We start from the raw sequence: 27,185 nt of genomic DNA, 5'->3' as shown, positions 1-27,185 counted from the left end.
AGATCCCTATTTTCTTTGTGTTCCCAATAAGGTAAGTAGACCCTCCAGAAGGAGAGCCACATAAAAAAAAACAGGATTTAAAAGGGGACTGTATATTTTTTAAAAAGCTATCATGAAGGTAGAATGCCAGCAGGGGGGTGGGGACTTTCCAGTGTTTTGCACTGAGTGTCACATGTATGACTATCTGCCCACAGGACAGAAGTCTTGGGTGTGTGCTCGATGCAAGGAGCTCCTGGTCCTCAGGGAACGAGTTCGTACCCTTGAGGCCAAGGTGACTGACCTGGAGAAGCAAAGACAGTCAGTTAGGCACTTGAAGACTCTCAGGGACATATTAAATGAGCCCCACTCTGAACGTGGCAGCCCCGTTGTTGCCAGGGAGCATGAGGGTCGAGAGGGAACAGGGCACCGTGCTGAGGATAAGGGGAATGCGCCCTCAGTAGGGACCTCTTCTTCAGTTGGTGAACGGGTATCCTTTCGCACCAAGGAACCATCCCTGGGCAGGGAGAGGGGGGGGGGTCTTGGTAGTTGGTGATTCGATCCTTAGGCAAGTAGACAGCTGGTGGCAAAACTGACCGTATGGTGACTTGCCTGCCTGGTACGAAGGTAGCGGACATTACGCATGTAGTAGATAGGCTGAGAGACAGTGCTGGGGAGGAGCCAGTGGTCGTGGTGCATGTTGGCATCAACGATGTGGGGAAATGCAGTCATGAGGTCCTGGAGGAAAAATTTAGGCTCCTAGGCAGGAGATTTAAGTCCAGGACCTCCAAGGTAGCCTTCTCAGAAGTGCTAACTGTTCCACGTGGAGGACTGGTGAGACAGGCACAAATTAGAAGTCTCAATGTGTGGATGAGACGATGGTGAAGGGAGGAAGGGTTTAAGTTTGTTAGGCACTGGGATCCTTTCTGGAACAAGCGGGAGCTGTACAAAAGAGACGGTCTCCACTTGTCCCCGGATGGAACCAGGCTGCTGGCGCTTAAAATCAAAAAGATGGCAGAGCAGTTTTTAAACTAAATCTTGGGGGAAAGCCGATAGGAGATGAAATGTCTCTGGTTCGGGAGGACTCATCTCAAAGAGATGAAGGGTTAGCTGTTACTTTTCTACTGGGTAATGGATCAGAGTTGACCACTGAGATGGTGACAAACAATATGGACTGTCTGCCAAAGTCTCGAGGCTGCAGGAGGAAGGTTGTGGGCCTAACTTGCCTGGGAAATTATAGATGTTTGTATACAAATGCTAGAAGCATTCGAAGTAAAATTGGTGAGTTGGAATGTTTAGTGTTGGAGGAAAACATAGACATTGTGGGAATTTCGGAAGGATAGGGAGGGAAGGGTTGGAGGTGGGGTGGCTCTGTATGTCAGAGAGGGTATACAGTCCAGTAAAACTGAGGTCAGAGAATTAGATTCCCTTCTAGAAATGCTTTGGGTCAAAATAGAGGGCCCAAAAGGAAATTTAACTATGGGAGTTTGTCATCACCCACCAAATCAAAAGATAGAAGACGATTATAATATGATGGAAGGATTAAAGATAGTGGCCAAACATAAAAACTGTGTCATAATAGGTCATTTTAAGTACCCACAGATTGATTGGGTCAATATGTGCTCTGGTCGAGAGAAAGAGATAGAGTTTCTAGACGATCTCAATGACTGTGCTACGGAGCAGATAGTCACAGAACCTGCCAGGGATGGGGCGATCCTGGATTTGGTCCTTAGTAATGCCCAAGACTTGGTGAGAGATGTAAAAGTGATCACACCACTTGGGAGAAGTGACCATAACGTTATTGATTTCACCATTTGTAGAAATAGGGAGTTGCCCCAAAAGACCAGCACAACCACGTTTAACTTTAAAAGGGGCAAATTCTCTGAGATGAGGAGGCATGTGAAGAGGAAACTGAAAGGAAAGGTAAATACAGTCAAAACCGTTGGGGAAGCTTGGAGGCTTATAAACTACAGTCCTAGAAGCTCAGATAAAATATATACCACAAGTTAGGAAAGGCACAAACAGGTATAAGAAAAGGCCTGCATGGTTAACAAACAAAGTAATGGAAGCTGTAAAAGGTAAGAAGGATTCCTTTAAGCGGTAGAAAGCTAGTCCAAGTGAGATTAATGAAAGGGAGCACAGGCTGTGGCAAATCAAATGCAAGACTGTGATCAGGCAGGCAAAAAGGGACTATGAAGAGCATATTGCAAAAAACATAAAGACCAACAATAAAAATTTCTTCAAATATATTAGAAGCAGGAAACCAGCCAGGGAGGCAGTGGGGCCCTTGGATGACCAAGGGGTAAAAGGATTACTGAAGGAAGATAGGGAAATGGCTGAGAAGCTGAAAGCATTTTCTGCCTCCGTCTTCACTGTGGAAGATGAGATGTGTTTGCCCGCTCCAGAACCGCTAATTTTGGAAGGGGTGTTGAAAGACCTGAGTCAGATTGAGGTGACAAGAGATGAGGTCCTACAGCTGATTGATGAATTAAAAACTAATAAGTCACCAGGTCCGGATGGCATACATCCAAGGGTTCTGAAAGAACTCAAAGATGAACTTCTGGATCTCCTGACAAAAATATGTGCTCTTTCATTGAAATCTGCCTCCGTTCCTGAGGACTGGAAGGTAGCAAATGTCACCCCATCTTTAAAAAGGGTTCCAGAGGAGATCCAGGAAACTACAGACCAGTCACAGTCTGACTTCAATACCGGGAAAGTTGGTAGAAACCATTATCGTTTAAAACAATTTATTATATTGTAATAGCATATTATCATTTGTTATTAAAAGTGAATACATATACGGTACATTACATTTTCTCCATCCCTCCCCCCTTTTTGTGACCCCCGGCAGGGTATTTTATTTAAATTGTTAAAAAGGTAAAACTTTTTCTATTAAAGAATCTCACTTCATAGAAAAAACATTAAAAAGAAAAGAAAAAAACCATAGGTTATAATTATAATCCATCTTCATAGTAGTCCTTTAGTCATTAACAAAAAAGAAAAAAGAAAAATATATTTTCCAATAATCTCGGGTTTTTTACTATAATCCATATAAAGTTTCTTTAGAGATTAAACATTGTCAAAAATCACCAAATATCCTTTAACATTCCATTGTTTTTCAACATACTTTTGGAACTTTGCCCACTCATTTTTAAACTTCTCTAACTCTTGTTCTTTTAAGATTCTTGTAAGCTTGTCCATTTCACTCCAATGCATAACTTTCAAAATCCACTCCCACATTTCTGGTATTTTGTCACCCATTTTATCATTTGTGATTTAACTACTTCATCTTCCGTGGACCGTTTTAGTAATGGTTTATATGTCTTTGAAATCAGCTTTTCATTCTCCCCAAGCAGCATTCTCTCCAGTTCTGTTTGTTCTTGTTTTATTCCATATTTCTTAATGTCCTGTTTTAATTCCACCTTTCCTACTTGAATTTTTAAAAGCTGTTTATATGATAACCACTTCTCTTCTTTAATATCTGAATACAATTTTATTACTTCTGTTGGCACAACCCAAAGCGGTCTCCTCTCAACTCCATATCTTTTATATTTTGACCAAGTATTTAACAAATTACTTCTTATATAATGATGTGAGAAGAAGCCATCCATCTTATTTTTCCCATAGTACATGTAAGCATGCCATCCAAAAATGTTTCCATGATCTTCTAATGCTAGTAATTTTCTATTTAATAATGTCATCCATTCCTTAATCCACACCAGGCATACTGCATCATGATACAGCTTTAAATTAGGTAGTTGAAATCCGCCTTTTTCTTTCGCATCTGTCAGAATTTTCATTTTGATTCTTGGTGTTTTCCCAGCCCATACAAATTCTGAAAGTTTTCTTTGCCATTTATTAAATTGTTTGTTGTTTTTCACTATTGGAATTGTTTGGAACAGGAACATAATTCTCGGTAAGACATTCATCTTAATTGCAGAAATTCAGCCCAGCATAGACAAATTTAATGTATTCCATTTTATCAAATCTCCATCATTCTTACACCAGAGTTTCTCATAATTATTTTGTACAAATTAATATTTTTTGTTGTTATTTCCACACATAAATATTTTACTTTAGAGGTAATTTCACACTCTGTTAACCTCTGTAGTTCTTCCTGTTTACTCTTTAACATATTTTTGCACAAAATTTTTGATTTTTCTTTGTTTAATTCTCCATATTCTTGTATCTTACGAAGCAACAATGGTGTTACATGAGTGGGATTTTCATTAATAAACATTACATCATCTGCAAATGCTCTGTACTTATAACAAAAACCTTTCACTTTCAGTCTTTCTATCTCTTCTATCTTCTTGAATTTTCATTAGCAAGACCTCTAAAGTCATTATAAATATCAGTGGAGATAGACAGCAACCTTGTCTTGTTCCTTTACTTATTATAATTTTTTTCTGTTAAATCTGCATTAATACAGAGCCTTGCTTATTGTTCAAAATATATCGCCTTTACTATTCTTACAAAATCTTCTCCCAGTCTCAGTTTCTCCATCACTGCAAACATAAAGTCCCAATGCACATTATCAAATGCTTTCTCTGCGTCTGCAAAGAATAATGCTACTTCTTTTTCAGGATAAATAATGTCTATAACTGTTCTGATATTATCTCTAATTTGTCTTCTGGGAAGAAATCTTGCTTGTTCTTCTTTAATAAAACTGCTCGAATGCTGTTTAAGGCGTTCTGCCAGAATTCTTGCATATATTTTATAGTCATTGTTAAGTAATGAAATTGGTCTATAGTTTTTTTACATTTGTAGCATCTTTGTCTTCTTTAGGTATCAATGAAATTACTGCTTCGTTCCATGTGTTAGGAATTTTCCCATCTGTTCTTATAATGTCCATCGGTTTCTGAAGTTTTGGTAATAACGCCTCTGCGAGAACTTTATAAAATTTTGCTGTAAAGGCATCTGGACCGGGTGTTTTTCCTAACTTCATTGAGTTAATCGCCTCCTCTATTTCTCCTCTTTCAATTGGTTTATTCAACATCTCCTCCAGATTTTCTGTTAAGGGATTTACCTTAATTTTCTGTAGATACACATCAATTTTTTTTCTTATCCACACTTTGACTTTTAAATAACTTGGCATAGTATTTATAAAATTCCCTTTTAATTCCTTCATGATCAACAATATCTTTTCCTCCCACCATGATTTTGTTAATTACTTTATTCTCCCGTCTTTTTTTCATTTGCCAAGCCAGATATTTTCCAGGTTTATTCGTTCCTTGAAAAGATTTCTGTTGGAGTCTTTTTAAATTCCATTCCACCGCTTTATTCAACAAATGTCTCAATTGGCTTTGTAATATTGTAATTTCTTTTATAATTTTCTTTTACCCAGGTCGCTTTTTAAGCTCCTTCTCTTTTTTTCCAATTTCTTTCTGAATGTCCACCATTTGCTTATTTTTGGCTCCTTTATCTTTATTAGTCAATGTAATTAAAATGCCCCCCATTACCACTTTGTAGACATCCCACACAATTTGAAATTGTGTGTCCTCATTTTCATATATTTGGAAGAACCATTTAGTTTCCTTTTCCAGAGACACCACTATCTCCTGTTTCTGTAGCAAATCCTCATTTATGCGCCATCTTGGAGTCTTTTCCCCTGATTTTGCAGACCACATTATTGGATTGTGGTCTGCCTCTATTTTAGGAAGTATCTCTATTTTCTTCGTTAATAGTCCAAGATCTTTTGTAGTCCATATCATATCAATTCTCAAAAAAGAATTATGCCTTGCTGAAAAATAAGTATAGTCCCGTTCTTTGGGGGTTAGTTCCTTCCAAATGTCTTCTAGACTCTCTTGTTTTACCAGCTCAAAAAATGACTTTGGTAATTTTCCTTATTTTTTTTTCCCAGACCTGTCCATTATCAAGGACAGAATGAGTAGGCACATTGATGAACACAAGTTATTGAGGAAGACTGTAAGGGAAGATATTGCCTCATTAACCTGTTACAGTTCTTTGAGGGGGTGAACAAAAAGGACCCAATAGATGTTGTTTACCTTGACTTCCAGAAAGCTTTTGATAAAGTTCCTCATCAAAGGCTCCTTAGGAAGCTCGAGAGTCATGGAGTAAAAGGACAAGTCCTCTTGTGGATCAAAAACTGGCTAATTAATATGAACCAGAGAGTGAATATAAATGGGCAGTCTTCACAAAGGAGGACAGTGAGCAGTGGGGTGCCGCAGGCTCAGTACTGGGTCCCACGCTCTTTAACTTGTTCATAAATGATTTGGAGTTGGGAGTAAGCAGTGAAGTGGCCAAGTTTGCAGATGACACTAAATTATTCAGGGTGGTAGGAACCAGAGAGGATTGTGAGGCACTCCAAAGGGATCTGTTGAGGGTGGGTGAGTGGGTATCAATGTGGCAATGAAGTTCAATGTGGCCAAGTGCGTAGTAATGCACATTGGGGCCAAAAATTCCAGCTACAAATACAAGTTGATGGGGTGTGAACTGGCAGAGACTGACCAAGAGAGAGATCTTGGGGTCATGGTAGATAACTCAATGAAAATGTCAAAACAGTGTGCGGTTGAAATAAAAAAGGCCAACGCCATGCTGGGAATTATTAGGAAGGGAATTGAAAACAAATCAGCCGGTATCATAATGCCCCTGTATAAATCGATGGTGCAGTCTCATTTGGAATACAGTGCACAATTTTGGTCACCACACCTCAAAAAGGATATTATAGCACTGAAAAAAGTCCAGAAAAGGGCAACTAAAATGATTAAAGGTTTGGAACACTTTCCCTATGAAGAAAGGTTAAAACGCTTGGGGCTCTTTAGCTTGGAGAAACGTAGACTGTGGGGTGACATGATAGAAGTTTACAAGATTATGCATGGGATGGAGAAAGTAGAGAAAGAAGTACTTTTCTCCCTTTCTCACAATACAAGAACTCGTGGGCATTCAATGAAATTGCTGAGCAGTTGGGTTAGAACGGATAAAAGGAAGTACTTCTTCACCCAAAGGGTGATTAACATGTGGAATTCACTGCCACAGGAGGTGGTGGCGGCTACAAGCATAGACAGCTTCAGGAGAGTATTGGATAAAAATATGGAGCAGAGGTCCACAGTATATTATTGGAACTGTCTGGGGCAGTGATGCTCTGTATTCTTGGTGACGGGGGTGGGGCAAAGTGGAAGGACTTCTAGACCCACCTGTGAACCTTCTGATGGCACTTGGGGGTGGTGGGTTTGGCCACTGTGTAACACATAGTGTTCGACTGGATGGGCCATTGACCTGATCCAACATGGCTTCTCTTATGTTCTTATTTTCTGATTAGATGTAAGCATTTTTCAGCAGCTCACTATGAATGGGTGATTAGTTCAAATGTGAGAGCCCCAGCGTTGATTAAACAATTATATGCTAAATATCCTTTAAAGACCAGAAGCGGGGCTTAGGGGGGACAGTATGTCAAGCGCGCTCATTTCTGTACTGCAGTTTTCTAGATAGAGAGCAGGTCACCAGCTCTCCATTTCTCCCCGCTCTTATTTACAGCCAGTAGGCAAGTAATAAATCCATCTGGCCCTAGGATGTTTATGCTACAGTCTGGCTGATGTTACCTTCAAATCGCCTCTTCCACATTTTCACACAGACAACACTTATCTCTTCCCAGAGTAGTGTGAAAATGTTTGATGTTTCCAATAGTCGAAAATTCCTTAGTAATGAAATAGATAGTTGGTTAGTAACCTTTGAACCCTTGACTCGTATGCATCTGTATGGTAACCTTTGATGATATCCTATATAGCAACTGTGTAACTGTTTGTACATCATTACTCCCAAGGCTTGAGTCCTTGGTACAGCTCCTGAGTTTGGATCTGGATCAGGGTGGCTTTGCGGTGCTGTTATTATTAGATCTGTCAGCCGCTTTTGACATGGTTGACCATCAGCTACTGACTAGCCGCCTCGCCAATGTGGGGATTCGGGGATCTGCCTTTCAGTGGCTGACCTCCTTTCTCCAAGATCGGGGACAAAGGGTGGTGATAGGGGAGGAAGCATCCCAGAGGCACCCTCTTAGTTGTGGGGTGCCGCAGGGAGCGGTCCTATCCTCGATGCTATTTAACATCTATATGCGCCCCCTTGCCCAGATTGTCAGGAGGTACGGACTGGGGTGCCATCAATATGCAGATGACACCCAGCTCTATCTATTGATGGGTGGCCAGTCTGACTGTACCCCGGAAAATCTAGACCTGGCGTTACAAGCCATGGCTTCTTGGCTCAGGCTGAGTCGGCTGAAATTGAATCCGACGAAGACGAAGGTTCTCTACCTGGGTCGGGGCGGTCCAGGGAGAGAGATCCAGCTGCCGACTCTTGACAGCTAAAGAGCCCCAAGCGTTTTAACCTTTCTTCATATGGAAAGTGTTCCAAACCTTTAATCATTTTAGTTGCCCTTTTCTGGACTTTTTTCAGTGCTATAATATCCTTTTTGAGGTGTGGTGACCAAAATTGTGCACTGTATTCCAAATGAGACTGCACCATCGATTTATACAGGGGCATTATGATACCGGCTGATTTGTTTTCAATTCCCTTCCTAATAATTCCCAGCATGGCGTTGGCCTTTTTTATTTCAACCGCACACTGTTTTGACATTTTCATTGAGTTATCTACCATGACCCCAAGATCTCTCTCTTGGTCAGTCTCTGCCAGTTCACACCCCATCAACTTGTATTTGTAGCTGGAATTTTTGGCCCCAATGTGCATTACTACGCACTTGGCCACATTGAACTTCATTGCCACGTTGACACCCACTCACCCACCCTCAACAGATCCCTTTGGAGTGCCTCACAATCCTCTCTGGTTCTTACCACCCTGAATAATTTAGTGTCATCTGCAAACTTGGCCACTTCACTGCTTACTCCCAACTCCAAATCATTTATGAACAAGTTAAAGAGCGTGGGACCCAGTACTGAGCCTGCGGCACCCCACTGCTCACTGTCCTCCTTTGTGAAGACTGCCCATTTATATTCACTCTCTGGTTCATATTAATTAGCCAGTTTTTGATCCACAAGAGGACTTGTCCTTTTACTCCATGACTCTCGAGCTTCCTAAGGAGCCTTTGATGAGGAACTTTATCAAAAGCTTTCTGGAAGTCAAGGTAAACAACATCTATTGGGTCCTTTTTGTTCACCCCCTCAAAGAACTGTAACAGGTTAATGAGGCAATATCTTCCCTTACAGTCTTCCTCAATAACTTGTGTTCATCAATGTGCCTACTCATTCTGTCCTTGATAATGGACATACTTTTCGATACAAGCTAACAGCTTCATGTTCTATTGGGGGCACACCTTCCCTGATGAGTTTAGCTGAGTGGATTACTTAGGCTCCAAACTAAAAGGGGCTGCCAAGAGATAGTATGTGAGTCTGTATGAAACCCAGAGCCCTGACCTAGACACAGTGGCAGCTTTCCTGCAAGCACTGCTAACGCAGAATGAAGATCCCCTACAAGAGAACTGAGCCCTGACGACCCTGAGAGACCTACAACAGGGATCCAAGGTGGTAAGAGAGTACGCAGCAGAGTTTGGGGCCAATGCAGCTATAGTAAAGGGGTTGAACGAGCAGATGAAGATTGAGCAGTTTCAGAGGGGCCTGAATGCCAGTGTGCTGGATCGAGCCCTCCAACAAGCTCGCCCTACCTTGCTGGTGGGGTGGGTGCAACTGGTGGGAGAAGTAGAAACCAACATGAAGAGAGTGGCTCTCCAGCATCAACAGCAGCAAGGGAGTAAGGGAAGACGTGAGTCTCGGCCGGGGGCAAAAGCAGAAGGGCAGAAGGCAGGCCCCTCCGGGGGGGACAACTAAATCAACCATCCCCCGGCACTGCTTTCGGTGCGGAGACCCCAACCACATGGTGGCAAACTTCCCCAAGCGGCCTCTAGGCCCCCCCTCACTTCGAAAACCAGCGCGCCCAAAGCGAAGAAGGTGGAGGGACAAACAAAAGAGACAATGAAGGGCAGCTCAGCATCAGCAACCCCATGAGAAGAGGTGATCATCGTCATCAACTAACTGGGAGCAGAAGCCTGGGAAGAAGAGCCAGTGGGAAATGAGAGCAACATGCACTGAGAGGTGCCGGGCAGCAGGTCGTGGAACTAATGGCGCCACTGAGGGTGAGGATTATGGGGACCTTATTTTTCATCCCACTGACTTTACTGAACCCTAACCTTAAACATTTATACATGCGCAAGTGCTACTAAATTCTGGGTGCACTAGAGGCATAATCACATCCAAACTAGTGGAGGCTCTCAGACTCCCTAAGAGTCCCCATACAATTTGAACAGATGGATGGGACAGTAATGAAGAGGAAACCCTGCACAAAACATACCCAAGGGGTGCCAGTAGGGATAGAAGATCACTGGGACACGGAGATCTTTGTTGTGGCCCCCTCATTGTCATTTGACATTGTCCTGGAAGTGGGATGGTTGGCTAAACATGAACCCAACATAAGTGGGGTGACTAAATCATATACTTTAGAGATGGAGGGTGCAAGCCTCACAAATTGAACGAGGAGTGGGGCCCTGAACCTCCCCCATTGAACGAAAAACTATGCCTCACAATAGAAGAAGTGAGATCGATCCCAAAAAAGTACAGAGACTTAAAACAAGTGTTTAGTGAAGAAGAAGCTAATGAGCTCCCCCCCCCCCTGCATCGGGATACTGACTGTGCCATAGAACTGATTCCGGGGCAGAGCCTCCCCAGAGCCAAACTATACTCCATGGGGTGGACCGAAAAAGCAGAGCTTCGCAAGTTTTTAGACAAGAACCTAAAACGTGGGTTCATAAGACCAGCCACTGCCCCCCATGCTACCCCAGTTCTTTTTAGGAAGAAGGACAGGGGGCTTAGGCTATGCATGGATTTTAGGTGGATCAATGCGATTTTGACATCAAATGTGTACTCCATACCCGTCATAAAGGACTTATTAAGCACAGTGACAGAGGGAACGATTTTTACCAAACTGGATCTGAGAGATGCTTATTTCTGGGTGCACATAAAAGAGGGAGATGAATGGAAAATGGTGTTTAACATGCCGATGGGACAATTTGAGTACTTAGTCATGCCGTTTGGGTTGCAAAGGGTCCCTGGAGTCTTCATGAACTTCATAAACGAAGTGCTGTGAAAGTACTTGTACCGAGGGGTAGTGGTGTACCTAGATGATATAATTATTTATTCAAAAGACCTCCCCTCACATGTGAAATTGGTGAGGTAAGTTCTGGAAACCCTCTATGAAAATCAACTATATGCAGAACTATCTAAGTGTGAGTTCCATAAGACGGAACTGGATTACCTGGGCTACCGAATGTCGGGGAGGGGTTTGGCGATGGACCCAGCCAAAATACAAGCAGTACTAAATTGGGAACCCCTGAGGACACGTAGACAGCTCCAATCCTTTATTGGATTTGCAAATTTTTACCATAGTTTTATACAAGGGTTTGCCCACACCACGCTCCCCTTGACGGACCTCCTTAAAACGAAAGGGAGAGGTCCCGAGGCCAAGCGGCTGGGAGCAAAATTGAATTGGATGGAAAGCTGTAAAGAGGCATTCACCAAATTAAAGAGACTGTACACCAGTGAACCCATTCTAATTCACCCCAATGCATTAAAACCTTTGTGGTCCAATGCGACGCTAGTGATGTCGCCATAGGGGCAATTCTAATGCAACCAGATGAGGGGGGGAGGTCCCTAAAACCCTGCACTTACATCTCCAAAAAATTCTCCCAAGATCAAAGGAAGTGGTCGGTGTGGGATAAATAAGCGTTCACTGTAATGTTCACGTTAAAGACGTGGAGATCTCGGTTAGAAGAAGCGAGGGTCCCGTTTGAGATATGGACAGACCATAAAAACTTGGAAGTCCTAACAGGGCGTAGAAAACCAACTGAGAATCAGATCCGGTGAGTGGAATTGTTCACCAAATTCGGTTTCAAACTGAAACACATCCCGCGGTCTAAGAATTTCTTAACAGACATGCTATCTCGCCTCCCCCAGCACAACAGCCAAAGAGAGGAAGTGATCGATTTGTTAATCTCTCCCGGCCACTTGGGGGGAGCTGTGACTACCCACTCACAGGCAAAGCACAAAAAACCTGAAGAGAAATGGGAGGGGGGTGAGAGAGAAGACTGATTAAAGAGGTGGAAAAGGAAGGAGATGCAATATCCGAGGGGGTGAAAAAGGGGGAGGGGGGCTTCTGGTACAAGGACAATAAACTTTACATACCAGAGAGCCTCTGGAAAGAAGTGCTGCAGTCCTGTCATGACAACAAACTAGCCGGGCATTTCGGATATGTCAAGATCCTGCACCCAGTGAAGGAAAACTGCCAGGCTTATTACAACCACTGGAGACAGCAGCCAGACCTTGGTCAGTGGTATCGTTGGATTTTATTGTAGAACTCCCACTTTCCCAGGGAAAAAACATAATCCTTGTGGTAGTAGACGCCATTTCTAAGCAAGCACACTTCATCCCATGCTCACAGATACCCACGGCTAAAAAACTAGCAAAGCTATTCCCCCAACACATGGTGAAATTACACTCTTTTCTGGATATATTAATTAGTGACAGAGGAGTACAGTTTGTTGCCAACTTTTTCAACAGCTCACTATGAATGGGTGATTAGTTCAAATGTGAGAGCCCCAGCGTTGATTAAACAATTCTATGCTAAATATCCTTTAAAGCCCAGAAGGAGGGCTTAGGGGGGGCAGTATGTCAAGCGCGCTCATTTCTGTACTGCAGTTTTCTAGATAGAGAGCAGGTCACCAGCTCTCCATTTCTCTCCCCTCTTATTTACCACCAGTGGGCAAGTAATAAATCCATCTGGCCCTAGGATGTTAATCCTACAGCCTGGCTGATGTTACCTTCAAGTCACCTCTTCCACAGTTTCACACAGACAACCCTTATCTCTTCCCAGAGTAGTGTGAGAATGTTTGATGTTTCCAATAGTCTAAAATTCCTTAGTAATGAAATAGATAGTTGGTTAGTAACCTTTGAACTCGTGACTCAAGTATGCATTGGTATGGTAACCTTTGATGATATCCTATATAGCACCTGTGTAACTGTTTGTACATCATTACTCCCAAGGCTTGTGTCCTTGGTACAGCTCCTGAGTTTCTAACAATAAACCTACTTTTGATTTAAAACAAAGGACTGGTTATTAAGAAATATTGGTGCTTGACACTTATGTTCTTAGGTGGCAACTGGCTGATAACCTAAGCAACTGGTAACAGGTAATAAACTGAGGCATGGCAGTATATTTCATTTTACAAACACTATTCCCTGCCTTTCTGCCCTCAACAAGGCCACCAAGGCAACTAACCAATTAAAGCATACATAATAGAATTGCATCTTAAAAACCATTAAAACCAACAAAAGTATATTATTAAAACAATTATCAGAGCAAAAATACATACAACAACTTAAAAACAACAATTAAAACTTTACTGTGGGGGGGCAGTGCTGAAATAATAAGATGAGAGAAATAAGAACTCTATAGAGGAATTTAATCAGCTCCATATAAGGGACAACACAAACAAGATGCTGAGAGTTGCGCGTGTAGAATTCCCTATCTTTTTTTTTTTTAATAGCAGGCAGGCAGGAGCACAATTTGGATCAGGATCATAGGATAGGAAACAGGGCTAGCCCTGAAACTAGGCAGTTTCGTAGGGGCTAGCATTCTGGAGGCAACAAATTGGGTGCCCCCATGTGACTCGGTGACATTATCAGTGGGGGGGGGGCACTAGAAGTTAGCCTTGCCTAGGGTGCCAGACAATCTAGGGCTGGCCTGACAGGGAAGAGGTTTTAAGTTTTCCACATTTGGCCATTTTCTGAACTTGAAACAGCCCCAATGAATAGCCCTTTGGGAAGAAACATCCAGATCCTGTGATTTGTCAGAAAAATGGCACAGGAAAAATGTGTAAAACACACACACCTCATCCCAGGTACCAGTCCTGATCCAAATCAAGGTCATATATATTGACTACAGTTTATAAAAACCCACTTCAGACTGAGGTTTATACATAGAACTCCCAGGATCTCATGTGTTTGGACTCCGGGTGCTTTCACACTACACTAAATAATGTGTTCTGCAACTGGATGTTTACTGCATCAGAATAGGAAAAAATCCAGTTGCAAAAAGCATTATTTAGTGCAATGTGAACACACCCTATTGGGGTTTCCACATTATTTTCTCTAATGCTGATTTGATGGTATGCCCATCCTTATTAAGGTCCAGCTGTCCTCAACAAGGGCAAGGGATTTTTCAGTCCTGGCCCCAATTTGGTGGAATGCTCTGTCAGAAGACATCAGGACCCTGCAAGACTTTTTACAGTTTTGCAGGGCCTGTAAGGCAGAGATGTTCCACCAAGCCTTTGCATAAGGACAGCGACGGTTGCCGTGCTGGCATCTTTTCCTCTCCACCCCCTCTTGGGGGGGGGGGGGAATCCCCCCATCCCTGACATGATGTACTGACTAAGAGCACTTTAAAGACGCCATCAGGGTTTGCAATTTTTTACTGTAATTGATTTTATATATGTGTATTTTTTACTGTTGTACATCGCCCTGAGCCTGGCGCTAACCGGGATAGGGCAATTCATTAAATTTAATAAATAATAATAATAATTAACTTCTCATCTGGATGTAGTATATATACTTTTTTTCAAATAAATATTCTGAACTGTAAGAATGGGATTTCATGGTTTGTTCTACATTCATAGGCCTCAAAGTACGGACTTTATGAAACAATGAGAAGCAAGAAGCATGTGTGCTCACGTTGCTGTATCATGAACAAATCTTCCAACTCCAGTTTTGAATTTATATTGGCAGGATTTATATTGATCAGGAGGCAGGGTACCAAGAAGTTTCCTCTTCTCCATTTTTGTGAGGACTGGCTATGTCTAAAATGCTCTACTTTTAGAGGAAAAATCTAATGTAATCCATTTGGTGATGTTTCAAGACTCTTATTTTTGGTGCAGGTTGGATTCAAATTTCTAGGCTTAGGAACACAGGCTATGCTTTGATCAGGATCTGTGAACCCTCTTTCTATTGTCCATTTTAAAATCCCTTGATCATATTTGATGGTTATTGATCTCATACTATTTTGCAGTTCATTCCCTAATAAATTAGGGCTGCCACTGACCTCAAACTATGGTCTGGGATTGTGTACATTCCAGATTTTACCTGCCTTGACTTCAAATCCAAAGTGGTTTATTACATTATGCACTTTACTGTCTGTTCATACCTAGGAAGCTGGAGGCAGTTGACTGAGTCTGGATTTTCTAGTGACCCATTGTTCTGCATTGTAAACATACTGCAGTCTCTTGCAAAGTACTGCCAATCCTCCCAGTTCGAGTCATTTTGCTTTCTCCTTTGTATTTGTATTGCTTCTGGCTGTGGACTGAAGAACTGTAGTATAATGTAAAACACCTACAAATCAATAGCAAAACACAATGAAAGATAAAATAATTTGGAATACCATAACTTTTATATTTCTTGGCCCCACATTAGCTAAAGTTTAAGAGGCATGCTTTAGTTCTGATGAATTTATTTCACTGGTCACCACGGGTTAAAGTTAACATAAACTGCACTAGAATCAGCAATTTTATTTTCAAAAAAAATTGTGCAGACATATGTAAGTTTTATAACAAAGCAATGAATAAAAGGCTGAGATGACAAATATTTTCAAATTTTAATACAAAATCTAGAGACTTAAAAAATTATAGCATTGTTAACAACAGTCCTTATAACTGTAGCACACTAAAACATACTATTATATATTATATTATAGTCCAGAGTCTGACTCTGCTCTCTTGGGCTTCCCCCAAAAGCATCAAGGCATGCCTGATCCCAAGTAGCAATGGGGATCCACTCCACACTAAAGGCTCCTCACCAGAGTGTGAATTTATGTGATGAGCATGGAGTCAGCAGACACCTTGTTTTCACCCCAAAGAGGCTGCTCCACCCAAAAGGCAATGAGAGGAAAATGGGAGGCTTGATAAACTCTGATGAGGCCAGCTGGGTCTCCTTTCCCTGGAAGAGGAAATTGAGATGTTCCCATTAGCTGATCACCTCTGATGGGGCCAGCTTGTGTCTTGTTGCCCTGGAAGATGGGTGGGGATACTGTTGTGAGTTATGAGTTATGTTTGCTGTTATGAGTCAGATGCTAGCTCTGGGCTTACACCATTTCAGGATGGAGTTCTTAAAAGGGCTAAAGATTGAAGTGATTGGTCTCTGACAGCTAAGAGACACCAGTTAAGAGGAAAGCCAAAAAGAGGGCAAACGGGAATGACTGAAACTCTTCTCTCAAGCTTGCTGTGCTTGCATTGAAGCTACCTCTCCCAAGGGGCAGAACTCTGAAAAGTACTGCAGCACCAGAGAGAACCCCTGGCTCATCACAATATTATATTACACAAAAAGGGGACCCACAAAGACTTGCAGGAGCATAGGGTTGCCAAGTCCAATTCAAGAAAAATCTGGGGATTTTGGGGGTGGAGCCAGGAGACATTGGGGTGGAGCCAGGAGCAAGGTTGTGACAAGCACAACTAAACTCCAGTTCTGGCCATCACATTTAAAGGTTGTGACAAGCACACCTTGTAAATGCCTTCCCTCCATTAGAAATAATGAAGGATAGGGGCTCATAGAATTGAACCCCCCTAATCCAATCCTTTTGAAACTTGGAGGGTGTTTTGAGGAGAGGCACTGGATGCTATGCTGCAAATTTGGTGCCTCTAGCTCAAATGACAGCCCCCCCCCCCCGAGCTTCATATACCTGGGGATCAATTCTCCATTATTCCCTATGGGAATTGGTCTTCATAGGGAATAATGGCGTGCCCAGCAGACATTTCCCTCCCCCCCCCCACTTTCTGATGACCCTGAAGCGAGGGGAGGGCCTCCAAATCAGGGGATCCCCTGCCCCACCTGGGGATTAGCAGTCCTACACGAGCATCTCATTTTTCCCTCCCCATAAGCTTCCAAAGCCACTGCCTTTTCTTGTTACCTTCTCTCCTCACCCACCAGTCAACCTTCCTTTATCTGCCCCTCCTGTCTTCAGCTTGCCCTTCTTCCGTTCCCCAGCAACTGCAGGAAAACTATGGCCCAGTTGCACAGTGGGGAACCCAAAACTACTTGAGAGGTGCACCTCATTTTCCCCTGTATTCCCTTCCTCACACTATTTCTTCTTTTCTTCCTAGCAAGAAGAGGGAACTGAAAGGAAAGGTAAATACAGTCAAAATCCTTGGGGAAGCTTGTAGGCTATTTAAAACTACAATCCTAGAAGCTCAGATAAAATATATACCACAAGTTAGGAAAGGCACAAACAGGTATAAGAAAAGGCCTGCATGGTTAACAAACAAAGAAATTGAAGTTGTAAAAGGTAAGAAGAACTCCTTTAAGTGGTGGAAAGCTAGTCCAAATGAGATTAATAAAAAGGAACACAGGATGTGGCAAATCAAATGCAAGACTGTGATCAGGCAGGCAAAAAGGGACTATGAGGAGCATATTGCAAAAACATAAAGACCAACAATAAAAATTTCTTCAAATATATTAGAAGCAGGAAACCAGCCAGGGAGGCAGTGGGGCCCTTAGATGACCAAGGGGTCAAAGGATTAATGAAGGAGGATAGGGAAATGGCTGAGAAGCTGAATGCATTTTTTGCCTCTGTCTTCACTGTGAAAGATGAGAAGTGTTTGCCTGCTCCAGAACAACTTATTTTGGAACAACTTATGTTGAAAGACCTAAGTCAGATTGAGGTGACAAGAGAGGAGGTCCTACAACTGATAGACAAATTAAAAACTAATAAGTCACCAGGTCCGGATGGCATACATCCAAGAGTTCTGAAAGAACTCAAAGTTGAACTTGTGCATCTTCTGACAAAAATATGTGCTCTTTCATTGAAATCTGCCTCCGTTCCTGAGGACTGGAAGGTAGCAAATGTCACCCACAACTTTAAAAAGGGTTCCAGAGGATATCTGGGAAACTACAGGCCAGTCAGTCTGACTTCAATACCGGGAAAGTTGGTAGAAATCATTATTAAGGACAGAATGAGTAGGCACATTGATGAACACAACTTATTGAGGAAGACTCAGCATCAGTTCTGTAAGGGAAGATCTTGCCTCACTAACCTGTTACATTTCTTTGAGAGGATGAACAAACATGTGGACAAAGGAGACCCGATAGATATTGTTTACCTTGACTTCCAGAAAGCTTTTGATAAAGTTCCTCATCAAAGGCTTCTTAGTAAGCTCGAGAGTCATGGAGTAAAAGGACAGGTCCTCTTGTGGATCAAAAACTGGCTAATTAATAGGAAGCAGAGAGTGAGTATAAATGGGCAGTCTTCGCAGTGGAGGACGGTAAGCAGTGGAGTGCTGCAGGGCTCAGTACTGGGTCCCATGCTCTTTAACTTGTTCATAAATGATTTGGAGTTGAGAGTAAGCAGTGAAGTGGCCAAGTTTGCAGATGACACTAAATTGTTCAGGGTGGAGAAAACCAGAGAGGATTGTGAGGAACTCCAAAGGGATCTGTTGAGGCTGGGTGAGTGGGCATCAACGTGGCAGATGAGGTTCAATGTGGCCAAGTGCAAAGTAATGCACATTGGGGCCAAGAATCCCATCTACAAATACAAGTTGATGGGGTGTGAACTGGCAGAGACTGATCAAGAGAGAGCTCTTGGGGTCGTAGTAGATAACTCACTGAAAACGTCAAGACAGTGTGTGATTGCAATAAAAAAAGGCCAACGCCATGCTGGGAATTATTAGGAAGGGAATTGAAAACAAATCAGCCAGTATCATAATGCCACTGTATAAATTGATGGTGCAGTCTCATTTGGAGTACTGTGTGAAATTCTGTTCACCGCACCTCAAAAAGCATATTATAGCATTGGAAAAAGTGCAGAAAAGGGCAACTAGAATGATTAAAGGTTTGGAACACTTTCCCTATAAAGAAAGGTTAAAACGCTTGGGGCTCTTTAGCTTGGAGAAACGTCGACTGCGGGGTAACATGATACAGGTTTACAAGATTATGCATGGGATGGAGAAGGTAGAGAAAGAAGTACTTTTCTCCCTTTCTCACAATACAAGAACTCATGGGCATTTGATGAAATTGCTGAGCAGTTGGGTTAGAACGGATAAAAGGAGGTACTTCTTCACCCAAAGGGTGATTAACATGTGGAATATATATAAATTTTTGGCCACTGTGTGACACAGAGTGTTGGACTGGAGGGCCATTGGCCTGATCTAACATAGCTTCTCTTATGTTCTTATGTTCCTATGTTCTAGCAACCCCCATGACCTCACCTTTCTCTGCTATTTTCTCTCATTCCCACCCATGTTTTATCTGCCTCATCCATATTCAGCTATATTTATTATTTGGTTACTCCATTTATATCATGCTTTTCTCCCCAGTGGGTTTTTTCATTTTTGCAGTTCAGATATCACATCAATGAAAATCTAATACTAATTTAGTATTTATTAGACCAAACCACACGCCTATCTAAACTATTTTATAAGTCCTTGACAACAGTTAAAGCAATACCAGAATTATTATACTTTGCATAAAACAATAATGGAAAATAGGAAAATTATGTAATTTATCCTTTACAACTATGTGTTTTAAGCTGTGTCTTGAGAACCCAGAGTGTCTTCAAAAGCGTATCAAGGGCTCTTTTATGAGAAGATCAATAATGGCTGCCAGTTTCCCTTATAAAACAGGAGTGTGTTTGTCCATGATGCGTGCAGGATGACAGCATAGTCCAACAGATCTGGCCCATATTCCATGGGATCTAAGGCCTAGGCTACACAAGCAATAGAATGAGGTGGTAGTAGCTTGTGGCAGATGTATGAGCTGTACTACCTCAGACATTAGGAAAGAAAAGTTTTAATGCTACCCTTGTAAAAACGATCTGCATTTTTTTAAAAAAAAAAAAAATTAGCTTTTCAGAGTTATCTGAAGTAGCACAAATTATTCTACCACCCCTGCATTCTGCCATCTTATTACTATCTCATTGTATTGAATGTAAGATCAGGTCTCAGCGTGCTCCCAAGAATGGGGATGAAACTGAGAAAATGCAGTTTGGGTCAGTTCATGGCGTGCTCGCTTCTCAAACCATGGAGCATCACAAACTTTTTGGAGCTAAATGAACCAGTGAGGTTTGTGATGCTGCAGAACAGCCCCATAGTGTGCTGAAAACAACAAAACCACAGAGGATCTCGGGCTGACTTTCCTCTAACTACCCAACAAGTTTGATGAGGATTGGATTTATGGGGTCCAAGTTACAGCTCCCCAAAGAAGGTGTCCCCAGAAAATTGCTTTCTGGGGAACTGATGGGTGCAGGTTCAGGAGTGTATAGAGTGGAACCTGCACAAGCTAGAGGCACCAGACTTGCAGTGGACCTCTGGCTGAGTCTCCTCTACGTGCAATCCAAATTATGTGTAGATTGGATTTACAGCATCCAAGTTATGTCCCCCCAAATAAAATATCCCCAGCCTCCATTTTTTTTGGGGGGGGGGAGAAACACCAAAAAAGCAAGAGCAATTGAAGCCCAGCAAAACAGAATCAAAGTCCCTGAGAATCTCTGCAGTAGAAACTGAAGGTGGGGAGCATTTTTGCAAGCCTTTCAGAACCAGTGCAATGTGCCCATCAGAACCAGTGCCACTGTGGCAGTGCAAATGCAACAGGACTAAGGTCAAGCCAGAAAAGGACTTTTGGGGGGAATGTCATGCATAGTTCCAAAAGTTTATAGAACAGACTCCTTGCAAACCAACCACACAGGGAATCTCACCCTGCCACCGGCTCCTCTACAATCTCTCCAAGTTGGAGGCAGGTTACATATCTGGGGTCCCACTTAAGGACACCCCCCACCCCCCAAAAAAGGTTACTCCAATGCTCTCTCTAGAAAAGACAGCTGCAGTTACAGGAGTCTATGGAATAGCTCAGGAACAAGCCAGTGACACCAAACTCACATGGAAACAGACACCTCCCCAGCTAGACACTGGAAGCAAGGCAAGCACATACCCCTATGCTCACAACCCTCCCAAGTCTCCAAAGGCAGATTTAGATTGACAGAAAGGCAGACATGACAAGACTTCCAATAGGGGCTCCCCAAAGTAACCTCACAACGTCTTGGTGGGAACCCCAGCCCCACCAGATAAACTGAGAAAGTGTGTCCACAACTCTCACAGCGCCCCCCCCCCCCGGGCTGAAATGCTGTGACATATCCTTCTACTCTGCAGAGGAAAGGAAACACCCGCTGACCGAGCTGGGGCAGGCAAATTTGGAATACACCATGGCATATTCTTCTCTGCACATGAAACACATGATCAGCCAGTATCATAATGCCCCTGTATAAATCGATGGTGCGGTCTCATTTGGAGTACTGTGTGCAGTTCTGGTCGCGGCACCTCAAAAAGGATATTATAGCATTGGAGAAAGTCCAGAGAAGGGCAACTAGAATGATTAAAGGGCTGGAGCACTTTCCCTATGAAGAAAGGTTGAAACGCTTGGGACTCTTTAGCTTGGAGAAACGTCGACTGCGGGGTGACATGATAGAGGTTTACAAGATAATGCATGGGATGGAGAAAGTAGAGAAAGAAGTACTTTTCTCCCTTTCTCACAATACAAGAACTCGTGGGCATTCAATGAAATTGCTGAGCAGTTGGGTTAGAACGGATAAAAGGAAGTACTTCTTCACCCAAAGGGTGATTAACATGTGGAATTCACTGCCACAGGAGGTGGTGGCGGCCACAAGTATAGCCACCTTCAAGAGGGGTTTAGATAAAAATATGGAGCACAGGTCCATCAGTGGCTATTAGCCACAGTGTATGTGTGTATATAAAATTTTTTGCCACTGTGTGACACAGAGTGTTGGACTTGATGGGCCGTTGGCCTGATCCAACATGGCTTCTCTTATGTTCTTACCTGTCACCTGTCCAGCTGGCTGGGCCATGCAGATTTGGAACAGAATAGATTTGGAATAGAACAGCAGATTTGGAATAGAAAGGCAGACATAACAAGACTTCCAACAGGAGCTCCCTAGGTCATAACAGCTTGGTGGGCACCTCAGCTCCTCCAGACAAGGAAGGGAAGCATGCTCAGAACTCTCATAGACCCCGCCCCAGGGCTGAAACACACATGTCCAGATTACACCTGTCAACCTTGGTGAATTCATCTACTGTGCTGAAGAATACAGACACATATTGAGCCAGCCAGGGCACCTCCAAAGTCTCCAAAGGAAAGTTCAGAATGACAGAAAAACAGACATCCCCAATATTCTGACAGAGAATCCTGAAAGTAACCCTATGATAGCAGGAACCCAGCCCACAATGCTCCCAGTCCCCCTCAGGCCCAAACATATAGATTCTCTGGTCATAATCCACCCAGTCTGGCGTGGGAGGCTAGAGAGGGGTTGGCGATCTGGCTGGTGTACCGTACACCTAACGCACCAGCCAGCGCCTTACCGTCCCTGCTTGAGGCGGCGACGGGCTGGGCGCTGGAGCACCCAAGGCTGATAATCCTGGGTGACTTCAACGTCCATGCTGACGACCCGTCCTCCAGTCAGGCGACGGACCTAGTGTCTTCCATGGTGGCACTGGGACTCTCTCAACTTGTTGCAACCCCCACTCACCAGGCTGGACACATGTTGGACTTGATCTTTGCGGCCGGAGTTGCAGTGAGCGATATAACCACAGAGGCGGTGCCATGGTCGGATCACTTCGCCCTCAAGGCCCATGTAGATATGCCCCCCCAAAACCTGTTTAGGCGAGGAGCCTATTATGGCTCGCCCGCGGAGCCAAATGGATCCGGAACGGTTCCAAATGGCCCTGCGGGATCCCTGGCCCTCTGGCGATTCTCTCGATGGCCTGGTTGAGATCTGGAATAGCCGGCTCTCTGGGGCCATCGAAGAGATCGCCCCTCGACGCCCTCTGCGACCTCGGACTAGGCTGACTCCGTGGTATACCCCGGAATTATGCCAGCTGAAACAAGGTCTTAGACGGCTAGAGAGGCAATGGCGGCATACCCGCGACGAAGCGACTAGAACATCTTATAGGAAGTTTATGAAGTCCTGTGAGATGGCAATCAAGACCGCAAAGAAAACATACTTTGCGGCTAAGATTGCATCTGCAAATTCGCGCCCAGCTCAACTATTTAGAATAATTCGGAATCTTACTACATTGCCACAGGGCAATTCAAAGGCTAAGGAATTGGAAATAGGCTGTGAGGCTTTTGCGAAATTTTTTGCAGAGAAGGTCCAATCGCTCCGCCACGACTGCCCTGCCAACTTAGATGCAGTACGTGAACTTGAGGCCCAGTGCGTGTCTTCTGATTTAACTCTGGATTGCTTCGACCCGCTCAGCTTGGAGGAAGTCGACAGAATTCTTGGCACTGCTCGATCCACAACTTGCGATCTGGACCCATGTCCCTCCTGGCTAATTAAGGCCTGCCAGGAGGAACTAAGATGTCCTATACGGGACATCATAAATCGATCCCTTTCAGAGGGTGCTTTTCCAACATCCCTGAAAGAGGCAGTGGTCCGCCCTCTCCTGAAAAAAGCTACATCAGACCCGGCCGAATTGGCACATTACCGACCAGTCTCAAATTTGCCCTTTTTGGGCAAAATTATTGAGAGGGCTGTGGCGTTGCAGTTACAGGACTTTTTGGAGGACGCTTCCACCCTGGACCCATGCCAGTCCGGCTTCCGCCCGGGCCATGGGACAGAAACAGTCTTGGTCGCCCTCATGGATGACCTCCGGCGACAACTGGACCAAGGCGGCTCGGCAGTACTGCTGCTGCTAGACCTATCGGCCGCGTTCGATATTTATTTATTTATTTATTTATTTATTTATTTATTCTATGACTTATATCCCGCCCTTCCCATAAAATGGCTCAGGGCGGCTCACACCAAACGATAAAACGATAAACAAAGTGCAAAATTATTACAATTAAAAAGTCAAAGCATTTAAAAACCTTAAAATCTTAACATTAAAACTATACCGTATATTTCACTAAAGTCTGAGATATGGTCGATCATCGGCTGCTGACCCGCTGCCTCGCCGACACAGGAATTCGGGGGCTAGCCTTACAGTGGCTCTCCTCCTTCCTTGAAGGTCGGGGACAAAGGGTGGCAATTGGGGGGGAACTGTCTCAGAGACACCCACTTTACTGTGGGGTGCCTCAGGGGGCAGTTCTCTCCCCAATGTTATTCAACATCTACATGTGCCCCCTTGCCCAGATTGCACGGAGGTATGGGCTTGGCTGTCATCAGTACGCTGATGATACCCAGCTCTATCTAATGATGGACGGCCGGACTGGCGATGTCCCTATAAATCTGGACCAGGCGTTACAAGCCGCGGCAGACCAGGAGGGGAGATCACCCTACCGGCTTTTGACGGTGCGCCACTGATACCAGTGCGCAGGGTCAAGAGCCTGGGAGTGCTACTGGAATCCTCTTTATCAATGGAGGCCCAGATAGCTGCCACTGCGAGATCCGTCTTCTTCCACCTTAAGAGGGCGAGGCAGTTGGCTCCCTTCTTGGAACGCAGCGACCTAGCAACTGTGATCCACGCAACGGTCACCTCGAGATTGGACTACTGCAATGCCCTCTACATGGGGCTGCCCTTGTACCGAACACAGAAACTCCAGTTAGTGCAGAACGCGGCGGCCAGGCTGTTGGTGGGACTACCTCGGTGGGAACACGTACAGCCTGGGCTGCGGGACCTGCACTGGCTGCTGGTTGTGTACCATGTTCGCTACAAGGTGCTGGTTATTACCTTTAAAGCCCTATATGGCTGAGGACCTGCCTACCTTAGGGACTGCCTCTCCCCATATGTTCCCCAGAGAGCACTGAGATCTAGCTCTCAAAATCTTTTAAAAATCCCTGGGCCAAGAGAGGCTAGACTGAAGACAACCAGGGAGCAAGCCTTTTCAGCAATGGCCCCTCGATGGTGGAACCAACTTCCAGAGATGGTGCGAGCCCTGCGGAACCTGAATCAATTCCACAGGGCTTGCAAAACCTTTCTCTTTCAGCTTGCTTTTAAGTTAGAACCTGGTTAAACCGACCTGTAACCATCTAGCCATCTTATGCATGATTGTGATCTATAGCACCTTATAGTACCTGTTTTATCTATTTTAATTAACTTATGTAGTTGAATTGTATTTTTAAAATTCCTGTTTACATGGTATTTTATCCAAATCATGGTATTCCATGTCTGTGAGCCACCCTGAGCCCGCCTTTGGCGGGGGAGGGCGGGATAGAAAAATAAATTTACTTACTTACTTACTTACCCTTAGGTGAAATTTCTGGTTATTAACAATTAGTGGTACACATTGTACAGATAAGAGATCACCTGTTGTGAATTGAACAAATGCAATGGAAAGGGGTAGTCAAACATAGGCTTGCTTGTACAGGGAAATGTTTGCTGATGTGGATGTTGTTCCAAGAAGTGGTAGGAGGAAGAAAAGGAAAAGGAGGAGATTGCTTCACTTGGAATCTCAGAGTAGCTTACAATTTCCTTATCCTTATCCTCCCCACAACAGTTTTGAGAATTGCTCTTGAGAAAGCAGCTCTGAGAGAACTGTGACAGTCCCGAGGTTACTCATCAGGTTCATTTGGAGGAGTGGGGAATCAGACCCGGTTCTCCCAGAATAGAGTCTGTGCACTTAACTTCTACACCAAACTGGCTCTGGACACTGGTGGAAGGGCAGGAGAGGAGACTCATGGCCACACAAGAGAGGTCAGGCCAAATGACCAGTTGTGTCGTGAGGTAGGTGTGTTATGAGGTAGTTGATGTTTCACGAGGTAGGTGTTGGGTGTGGGAGTCTACCTCCACCTGGTAGAGGTGGACATCCTCCTACCCAAGCACCAAGGGTGCAACCCACAGGCCAGATCACCCAGAGAGCAGGAGGAATGGGCAGGCGACACACAAGGGGACAACAAGAAGCCTGGATCTTACCCTGTGAGGTAGCCCAGCAGGGGAAAGTTGACTATGAGGAAGGTCAACACTGGTGGGAGGACAGGAGAGGAGACTCATGGCCATACAAGAGACATCAGGCCAGATGACAGCCTTGCATGACCAGTACTCCAGGGGATCAGCAGAGGAAGGTTCAGGGGACTCAGTAAGGTAGTCCCTCACCATCACCTCTGCTGAATCCTCTGCCACTGTGCAGCTGGCAACCCCATTGTTGCTGACCTCCCAGTTCATCACTGTCAACTGTACTGAGGCTTCTCCCTGCTTGGGCTCTTTGAGGCACTGCTAGGCAGTGGCTCCTCCTCCTCCCAAGCCTGTTGCACCCACTGTTGCACTGGTCATGTCTGCTAGCCTATATCCTCCACACTACTTTGCAGAGTTCATGCTTCCATTGCAAGAGCTCTGCATTCCTGCCTTTTGTATACGGATGTCAATGCAAAAGGCAGGAAAGTGGCTTCTGCAGCCTCAGGGGAGCTGCTAGCCTCCTTTCCTGCCTTTGGTAGCATTTTCCCGCCTCTCCCATAGCCTCCCTGGGATCAGAGAGGCGGGAGGGGGAAGAGGAGCCCCAGCAGCCAATCCAAAGCATGCATTTGCAAAATGCATTGCAAATGCATGCTTTGAAGGGCTTTTGTGTAGCTGATCCTCCAGTCATCAGCAACAATGTGTTCTTTTGTCTGTGTGTGAGAGAGATTGTTCTGTTCTGACCCTTGGCCTCAGCCTTACCAGACTTGCTTGGTGTAAGAGAACATGTCTAAAAGGTAAGACAGTCTTGGGGTTCTTGTTTTTATTTTAGTTGGTAAAAGGACTTTTTAAGACTCAGAGTCCCTTTACTTGTCCAGATTTGGGTGGTGGGTACTAGCTTATTTGGGGTTAGGGGGTTCTGCTGGGATGGGGGGGGTGGTTTGCCAATTTGCCCATATCTTACTTTAGCGAGAGGACTTTTAAAAGTGCAGTGTGCTTTTACTTTTCCTGATTTCTTGGGGTTAGGGTGAAGGGTTTTTTTTTTGGGGGGGGGAGGGGTTGGTAAAGTTCCTGTATTGTTAAAAGTTAAGGTTTTTTACTGTTTTTAAAGGATTCTGTGTTTGATTTATTGCTGCATGTTGTGCTTGGCCAGCTCTCCCCATGTTGTTTGTGGCAGGGCTGGAGAGCTGGCATCTGTAGAATATGTGTTCTGTGGCAGGGAAGCTGGCACCTGGGTGAGAGACCCAGAACCAGCAGGCTTGTTGTGCTTGGCCAGCTCTCCCCGTGTTGTTTGGGGCAGGGCTGGAGAGCTGTCATCTGG

The 27,185-nt window shown here is 44.1% G+C and overlaps 1 protein-coding gene across 1 annotated transcript in view; it reads right to left on the bottom strand.

Annotated features, from left to right (window-relative positions):
• Positions 1–27,185, bottom strand: part of USH2A (usherin) — a 1,244,521-nt gene that overhangs the window by 1,077,373 nt on the left and 139,963 nt on the right. Inside the window, exon 7 of the mRNA XM_060246775.1 lies at positions 15,190–15,374. Coding sequence (XP_060102758.1) covers positions 15,190–15,374 — 185 coding nt within the window. The remainder of the gene's footprint in view (positions 1–15,189; positions 15,375–27,185) is intronic.

Source organism: Heteronotia binoei, chromosome 1 (assembly GCF_032191835.1).
Source record: "Heteronotia binoei isolate CCM8104 ecotype False Entrance Well chromosome 1, APGP_CSIRO_Hbin_v1, whole genome shotgun sequence".
In the NCBI taxonomy this organism is placed as follows: domain Eukaryota; kingdom Metazoa; phylum Chordata; class Lepidosauria; order Squamata; family Gekkonidae; genus Heteronotia; species Heteronotia binoei.
Note: the sequence above shows the minus strand (reverse complement) of the source record. Positions and strands in the feature narration are given on the sequence as shown.